This window comes from Haliaeetus leucocephalus, unplaced genomic scaffold (assembly GCF_000737465.1).
Source record: "Haliaeetus leucocephalus isolate CR32 unplaced genomic scaffold, Haliaeetus_leucocephalus-4.0 Scaffold395, whole genome shotgun sequence".
Lineage (NCBI taxonomy): Eukaryota > Metazoa > Chordata > Aves > Accipitriformes > Accipitridae > Haliaeetus > Haliaeetus leucocephalus.
This window is the reverse complement of record NW_010972831.1, coordinates 9,646,763-9,655,410: the sequence shown is the minus strand read 5'-3', so window position 1 is coordinate 9,655,410 and position 8,648 is coordinate 9,646,763. Positions and strand designations below refer to the sequence as shown.

Sequence of the window (8,648 nt, the reverse complement as noted above, 5' to 3'; positions counted from 1 at the left end):
GGGGCCGCCTTCGCGCTCAGCCCCGCGGGGACCTCGCTGACGGGCGCGCCCTCGGGCCGGCTGCCGCAGCCCACCGGTAGGCGCCGTCTCCCCTATTTGCCTGAGGGGCCGCGGGTGCCCTTCCTGGAACAGGCAAGGTGGGCCGCCGGCAGCTCCTGCTGCAGAGCGGCCTCACAACATCCCGCCTCCCTACCCAGCCTCCATTGTCGAGGATCGTGAGTGGACTGGGCGAGGTCCAGGTTTCAAGCGCTAGCTGCAGTCACCAGCGTAACTGCTAACTGCGCTACCCGCAGCGTAGGCTGTGACTAGGAGCTAGCTAAAGCCCCTGCCTCAGTAATAAGCTGTCCGTCCTGCTCTCGGCTTTGTTAGCCGCATTCTGCTGAATGGCGTGTAATGCAACATCTTGTTCAGCAGAGGCTGGCACAGAGGCCCAGCAAACAATGAGATGTGAATCTTATCATCAGTTAACTCACCTCTGCTTTGTACGTCCAGAGGCAGAAGTGACCAGCCAGCCAGCATCTGGCAGTAGAAGATGAAGGCAGTTCCTCAGAAAAGATAGCACTGAACTTTCTGGATCATACATGACAGAGTACACATGGCGACTGCTTACTGCTGTTCTGGTGGGCTTTTGTACAGACAGGGGACAGTTACTATTTTTTTACTTGTTAAAGCAGAAACAGGCCTTTACTCAAAGACAAGTCCCTTCAACACTGAGCATGTAATAAATTCTGCAAAGCTTGTGGATAACCAGAGGAAACAAAATACAGATCCCTACCTGAAGCAGACATTAATTAGCAGCCTTGCTGGTCAAAGTAGATCCATATGATTCTGTAGCACAGTAAAAGTATTAACTACTAACAGACTTTAAAAATTACTCTCTAGCTGAACCGGTTGTGAGGAAGGAACTTCATAACATGCCTGATGAGTCTGTATTCATCTACTGCCTAGTAGGAGACAGAGCCTAGTAAGTAACTGTTCTAATGCCAACAACTGATATAACTTTGCTATTTGTGGACTGAAGGTTAACTAACCTGTTGGAAGAATTGACTGAACTGTCCTTTTCTGCAAGGGATAAAGCATTTTTTTCAGTTTTGAGGTCTACCCCATCCCTAATGTGAACTATCTGCAATGCTTGTTCTGAGAAGTGGGTTGGGGAGGTGTGAGGCAAAGACCTTTGAATCATCATTTTGAAGGAATTTTAACAGGCTGACTTCAAACTGCACCTCTACAAGCTGTCCTTAACCCCTTCTTCCTGAACAGCTGGAAAGATCCCAACAATGAATTCAGGAAGAATCTGAAACTAACAGGAGTGCCTACACTACTTAAATATGGAACAGTAAGTGATTTATTGTATGTTTGGGATCTACAGACATTCAAATGGGAAACTGGCAGGAGCTTATGGCACTAAATGAATTAGTCATGCATGTTTTCTGATACCCTCTCTTGTTTAAAAAGAGCAGACAATTAGGAACAGCTCTTCTGCTCCCACCCATGCACTCTTCCTGGCTCAAACAGTTCTTCAAGAGAGAACCACTCTGCTTTCTGTATAATGTTGTCTATAGTAAATATATAGTAAAGAAAATATGTACACTCAGCATGTAGTGGTTGAGGGGTAGAGAAAATTCATAGCAATGTATTGTTAGCTTCCCGACTTGCAGCTCCTCAAATTTTAAAAAATCCAAATGCTGAATTACAGGAGTGAAACAAGTTATGTGCAGTACACTCTTGATTCAGACAGACTACAGCTCAAGTTTTAACTTGTGCATATTATTTAAATTAGTAGTTACTTTCTTAAAAATGCATCTTCCAAGGCCAGAAAACCTTCAGGCATTTTGCAATTTTCTTACCTTGCTTGCTCCACTCTACTCCACTACCCTCCCCCGAAAAACAATTGCTGGAGTATGGGTAATGTTAGTATGTACAAATGGCTCTAGTCTAGAACAGGTTTTTGAATTGCCCCTAAAACATCTTAATTTTTCTTTCAGCCTCAGAAGCTGGTTGAAGAAGAATGTTTTAAAGCAGAACTTGTGCGTATGTTGTTTACTGAAGACTAAATCCTCCAGTAGTCAATCATTTATGAAGATGTTAATCTCAAGTTATGTGCAGTGTCCTTTCAAGGAATCCTTAAACTTTTTAAAAAACTTTCATGGTTAATTACTTCAGACTAGTCAAAGTAAGTGTCATTAAATTCTAGGTCCAAACCTTCCACTAAAATCTTGCAACAAAAAACTGTATCTTTCCTTTCATGTTCAAATAAACTTGAATTTGCAAACAGTCTCTTTTCAGAGGAGCTGAGCTCATGTTACAAACGGAGAGAAGTCTACAATTACTGAAGAGTAAAACTTAACTGCCACGTTATACCTTCAATAGTGAATAAGGGGGGGCGTAAGAGAAACAGAAAAACCTCCTTATTCTTCCTAAATCTGACTTCACATAGCTACTGAAGCTGTTAAGTTAAATTTTCAATGCCAAAGATGTTTAATGGCTTATCTGTTCAGTCTTAAGTTTGATAAGCTGAAGGCTGACGGTCTTGGGTGTCACTGATCACATGTTAAGGGTTAACAGTTGCAGTACCTGTTCCTACAAGGATATGAAGTATAACATGAATGCAGTACAAATACAATCTAAAATATGAAAATTAAATACCCGACAGCTGCCAAGATCTGTGTTCTTACAATAAAAACTATACAGGAATAAATGGCAAATGCTTCTCCAATACTGCAAGCATTTACACCTTTTTTCGTAATGCAAATTCTTTTCACTACACGTACTGTAGAGAAGCCTAAGAGCAGCCACTATTTCACTGGCAGAAAACCAAGATTAAAGTAAGCTGACTTTAATGGAACAGATACAGCTACAGCGTATTTCCTTCTGTTGAGTATCTGCAAAGTTTATTATTACTTATCTCTGCTCCACCTGCAGTCCTTATCTCATCACACTTTGATTTCTATCTGTAAAACATGCTGTAAGGAAAACTCTGTAAGACCCCCAGCAACAATGATTACCAGGCAAACAGAAATGACAAGTAATAGCTCAGCTCCGTTTCAAGGCAAAAATCCATAATTTAGATTTTGTACAATATCATCACTTCAACTTTGCTCATCTGCAGTTGTAAAAAGTAGTACATGAGGGAGTTCTTACCCACACTTCGAGACAGATCATTATTCTCCAAGGAAAATGCCTCCTAAGAACAGACTTCTGAGCTACACTTTTTATTAGATACTTAAATGTCAGTAAGTAACACAACTATGTTTTGCTTTCAAAATCAAGAGGAATCAATAACTACAATAAGTAATGTTCTTACAAAATTGTCCATGCTACAAAATAAATTGCAGAAGTAGGTGTTTATCAGTCTTGTATCTTTAAAGAAGTTGATGAAAGAAAAACCCAGTCACTTGATAAATCAAAAATTAAATGTATACGCACCCAGAGCCAAACCTACAAAAGGGTTCATCCCTCTCTTGTAAATACTTCAACTGACACAAAGTACACCTTATCATCACTCTTCCAAGCGTTCTTCATTTTACAGAGGTGTTGTTTTGTTGCTGCTGCTCTGCAAGTGCTTGCTGGAGGCGCATTCTTTTCCGTGAATAGTGCTGCCAGTGAAGAATCTGTTGTTCATCAATAAATTTAGCACACTGAGCATTTACCAGTTCTTTGCGGAAATGTTCGTACTGGAGCAGCTCTAACATATGCAAACATTGAGGATACCTGGATTAAAAATAAACATACTTTAATACAAGTTTTTACAAGGTACACTAAAACTGGAGTCTCTGATAATTCTGCAGTTCATTATTTTAGTTTTATCATGTATGTGCTTTACTCGCATATCAAACCACTTAAGACTGTACGTATTCCACACACTGTAACTTAGTAACGTCAGTATTAGGCTAGGAAACAAGGAGTCCAGGAACAGTTTATAAATACATGTACATGCTTGCTTAGAGTAGTTCTTCTAATGGCTAGATTTTATTAAAGCAAATACATAACGACTACAATATTTGTTTCCAGAGCTTATTTAAAGAACATAACCAAGAACTGTTTTCCCAAAATTTGGAGTTTGCACACTCACAAAAATGTAAAGTCATCCTTTGTTTCACGTAAGCATCAAGAATGCAAAATTACTCTTAAAACGTACTTACTGGGCCTAACTGAAGTAGCTTTGTACCATAATGTTCAATAGTTTTATTTTAAACAAATGGCAAAGTGCGGATAAAGGCTGCAAAAGGAAGATTCCATAAACGACTCGTGAAAGACAAGTTTTATAATTTTATCTATTCTTGCTACATCTGGACTGTTGGAAGCAGGAAAATTTATGTTGCATACAAACACAGTGGGGAGGACAAAGGTAAGGTTACAGACAGCAATCAAATACTGCCATGCTGCTATACAGTACATAACAGAACGTAAACATCAAATCATTAAAATGCAGAAACCTAAGTGATTTTAACACTTACTTCAGGTATTTTGCATATTCAGGTTCTTTCCAATAAAGTAAATATTTAAGATAATTTACAAAAGCTTTGTCTTTGAAGTAGCCTCTTTGTGCAAGAACTGAAATAAAATGACAAATAAGGAATTGTCAGTTACAGACGCATTAAAAAAAGTCTGCCAAACTTGAAGAATACATATTCACAAAACTATACAAAGAGGCACCTTAGTCAAAACTTTATAATTACAATCAAATTTTGCTAATTCAAAATTAAAAAAACACAGGGAAAAATATATTTTTATGTCAACATACTAGGCATAATAAATTAGTCTCATCTCCCTTACAGTATGTATCTTTCATACAACAGCAAGGAAGAGAACAGCTTTTTCAGGAAATTTTGCCTGTAGCATCAAAATTGGCAGGGAATTAAGTATAGTACCTGAAACTTATTAACATTAGTAAAATTCTGTTTTCAGATAAAGGAATACTGTTAACTTGACATTACTTTTTAACTACAGACTTGAACTTTTTTTTTCCTCCACCGGATAGATGCACCTTTTTTTTTTTATTTCAACCAATAAAACATTTTGCATTTTTAAAAAACCCACCTGTTAGAAATCTAGACAAATTATTTACAGACTACCTTTATGCTGTGAAAGACCCATTCTCTTTTCTTTATTTAGCCCTCTCTTGCCCTGTTTAACATTACCAGTAATAATAAACACCATTAAACTATATTCATTCCTCAGGATCCTTATATTTATTTTTAAGTACTCACAGTTGAGGTAATTTGGATTTGCCAGACACTGAACAAACTCTAACTCCAGCTGGAACCGAAGTCGATTTCCTGTATCATCTGATATACAAGAAAACCAGTAAGAACTGGACCCACACAATAGATTTGAAAGTAATTTTCTCAGTTGGAGCCATACAAATAATGTGTTTAAACAGAAGAAAAAGCAGTAACTCCCCATAATATATACAGATAAATTTAGCAAACCCTTCATTACATGAATCAGCGTTGAGCCTGCATTAATAAAATAAACACACTGGGGTGGTTTTTTTTTTTTACAGTCAAGCAAGTGCAAAGAATGGAGGAATACCCACTGACACTTTGTTTAGAGTGAAAGAAAAGGGAAGAGCAAGAAGCCTGGAATATTTGTACAGCAAAAATTAAGAAGGTAAGAACAGGGAACTGTTCAGCCCATTGAAATCTTAGTTGTATGTATTTTTAGAAGTAGTGCAAGGAGGCGTTTGTTTTTTTTTTTCAGAAAGGTATCTTGATATAGTACACTAGTACGAATACTGCAGCGTTCTCACAGTACAATGTACATCAATCACTACTGGTATACCATCGGGGCTGATAGGGATTCAGTGCTGTTTGACATCTTTATGACCTAGATGATGTGACAGACTGCACACACTGCAAGTCTGCAGAATACAAAAAACTGGGAGGAGTGGCTGAAACACAGGAGGGTTGTGCAGCCATTCAGAGGCACCTCAACAGGCTGGAGGAATGGGCCAACAGGAATCTCATGAAGTTCAACAAACTGAAATGCAAAGTCCAGCACTTGGGGAGGAATAACCCCGTGCAACAGTGCAGGCTGGGGGCCAACCTTCTGAAAAGCAGCTTTGCAGAAAAGGACCTGGGGTCCTGGTGGACAAGTTGAATATGACCTGCAGTGAGCCGCTGCAGCAAAGAAGCTCAACAGCATCCTCAGCTGCATTAGGAAAAGCATTGCCAGCAGTTCAAGTGATCCTTCCCCTCTACTCAGCACTGGTGGAACCTCATCTGCTATGCTGCATCCAAATATGGGCTCCCCAGGACAAGGAAGACACGGATATACAGAAGCAAGTCCAGAGAAGGGACACAAAAATAATTAAGGGAGCAGAGCTTCTGACATACGAAGAGAGGCTGAGAGAGCTGGGAGTGTTCAGCTTTGAGAACAAAAGGCTCCGGGATGATTTTATCAATGTGTATAAATATGTGATGTGAGGGAATGAAGACAGAATCAAACTCTTCTCAGTGGTGCCCAGACAAAAGACAAAAGGCAATGGGCACAAATGGAAACACAGGAAATTCCTTTTAAACATAAGTTGGGGGCTTGGTTTGGGGGGGGGGAGGGGTGTTTGGGTTTTTTTTTTACTGTGAAGGTGATTCATTGTAGGAACATGTTGTCCAGAAAGGCTGTGGAATCTCCATCCTTGAACATACTGAGAACCTTACTAGACAAGGTCCTGAGCAATCCAGGCTAGCTGACCCTGCTTTGAGCAGGGGGTTGGACTAGATGATCTCCAAAGGTTCCTTTGAACATGAACTACTCTGATATTCTGCCAAACAGTCCCATCTTGAAAGATGAAATATGGAATAACAGCCTACTTACTTGAACCCAATACCAAATCAAAGCTGGGTACTGACAGTTTTTGTGCATTTAGCAGTGGTCATAAGAAATTCACTTAATTTCTGCATCTATGCCCATGACTATATGGGGTGGGGGCTACCATACCAAAAAAGAGGAATAAAGAATCAACTGACTTTGATGGCATGATTCTAAAAATAAGAAAGTATCTTAATTTTAAATTTTTTTCTTTTTCATTGTCACCATATTCTAGAAAAATGCCTATCTTTGCTATTGGTGTAAACAATGTTATTTGATCCAGGCTGGTTATTACAGATTTTCCCTCACCTATTTTCACCATATCACCGAAGTTCGTATTAATTTTGAAAGCTATTAAATATTTCATTGAGAACATAAGTTCTAGGGGGATCCTGACAGGTAAAAAAAAAAAAAATCCATGTAAATGATGATTCTACATTTTAAATTATTTTTTACAAATTACTAACCAGGCATTTTTTAATCTGTTTAAAATAGCCCACGCTGCCTTTAGTTCTTTTAATTTTTGTAGCATCAGCGAAGACCAAATAAAATATTTTAAGGAGGAGAAATTATTTATGTAATACTTATAAAACTTACGACATAGAAATTAGATGATAGTAATTTGATAAATTCTATTTGCCATTATGTTTTAGTAACAAGTCTCTAATTCCTTAGCGGCTCCACGTCATACCTCCGAGCATTTCCATACTACGGAGAAATGGCTATGTCCTTCAAAAAAAAATAAGAAACTTGAGCAGAGAATACAAGGGCAGTACAATGCAAGTTGAGAACACAGGTAACAATAAGGAGAACGCCTAAGTCTTAACCATAACGAACACACAGCAAACCCTTCTCGGTGGAAGACAGGCTCTCAACTCTGAGAGGCCCGCTGTTACCACTAGAGACCACTCATTCACCGGACTGTGAGGCCAACTTTCAGTTCCCAGCTGCGGCCATCGACAGACCTTAAGAGCAGAACAAACATGCTTCTGAAAAGGCTGCATCTAAAAACGCCACCTTTTTTCCGAAAAGCTATCCAGGCATAGCAACTAGTCCAGGGCTCGTGGAGAACTGTGAAAACCAATGCTTTGCACAGGAATAAAGATGAAGGACAGCCTGGGATTGACCGAAGGCCTTGTGCTCCCAGATGTGCAGCTCTGATTCCTGAATCAAGGGCAGATGTTAAAACGGAGGTCGGGGTGCCACCCGTGGCAAAAGCTATTAGATAAGAGTTTTGGGAAGGCGCGTTAGCTCTACCACCACGGACGCGCCCTCTGACGCCCTCTCATCACCACCCCTCCCACGGCCTCGGGGGGGGACGGGGACACGGGACGCGGGTACTTCCACGAACAACGGCAACGGGGCAAACGGGGCGCCGCAGCCGGCCAGACCAGGGCAGAAACGGGAGGGCCCGCGGGGCAGCAGGAGCTTGCCCCAAGCCCCCCCCCCTCCGAGGGAGCGGGCTCAGAACCCGCCCGGCACCTGCCGCCCCGCCAGGGCGGCCCCAGCTCCTGTGCGGCAGGACCGCAGGCGGCCTCTCCCCGGGCCGCAAGCGCTCTGCCTGCCCGACCCTCGCCGCGCGGCCCCGAGCGCCCGGGAGGCGGCGGCGACCGCCACCCCTCACCTGTCTCCATGGCGGCCCGCAGGGCTGCGCGAAACGCCCGGGCACAAGATGGCGGCGACGACCACCGCTGCCGGCGGACGGAAGCCCGGCGACAAGCAGCACTGAGGCACGCCGGGAAGGCGGCGGCAGTTGCCCGGCAACGGGCCGGGCGGGAAGGCGGGGCGGGCCTCGGGCCGGCGGCAGCGGGGGCCGCCCCCCCCCCGGCGCGGGGGGG

General features: G+C 42.0%; 2 protein-coding genes across 2 annotated transcripts; one reads left to right on the top strand and one right to left on the bottom strand.

Annotated features, from left to right (window-relative positions):
* Positions 1-854: 854 nt before the first annotated feature.
* On the top strand, positions 855-2,285 carry TXNDC17 (thioredoxin domain containing 17; the record flags this gene model as incomplete). Its single annotated transcript, XM_010573972.1, has 3 exons — positions 855-964; positions 1,261-1,336; positions 1,986-2,285. Coding segments are annotated over 3 exons (255 nt in total), but the record flags the coding sequence as incomplete, so codon positions are not given.
* A 1,040-nt stretch (positions 2,286-3,325) lies between these two features.
* MED31 (mediator complex subunit 31) lies at positions 3,326-8,515 on the bottom strand. The gene is made up of 4 exons (XM_010573883.1): positions 8,435-8,515; positions 5,211-5,288; positions 4,458-4,554; positions 3,326-3,711 (listed from the first exon to the last, which is right to left on the bottom strand). The coding sequence occupies exons 1-4, from the start codon at positions 8,442-8,444 to the stop codon at positions 3,519-3,521; spliced, it is 378 nt and encodes a 125-aa protein (XP_010572185.1). The 5' UTR covers positions 8,445-8,515; the 3' UTR covers positions 3,326-3,518.
* Positions 8,516-8,648: the final 133 nt, after the last annotated feature.

Excerpts from the sequence above, each read along its gene's own strand:
- MED31 (XM_010573883.1), bottom strand. Across the intron at positions 4,555-5,210 it reads AAATCCAAATTACCTCAACT|TTCTTGCACAAAGAGGCTAC; the intron begins GTGAGTACTTAA and ends ATTTTATTTCAG. Across the intron at positions 3,712-4,457 it reads GAATATGCAAAATACCTGAA|GTATCCTCAATGTTTGCATA; the intron begins GTAAGTGTTAAA and ends TTTTTAATCCAG.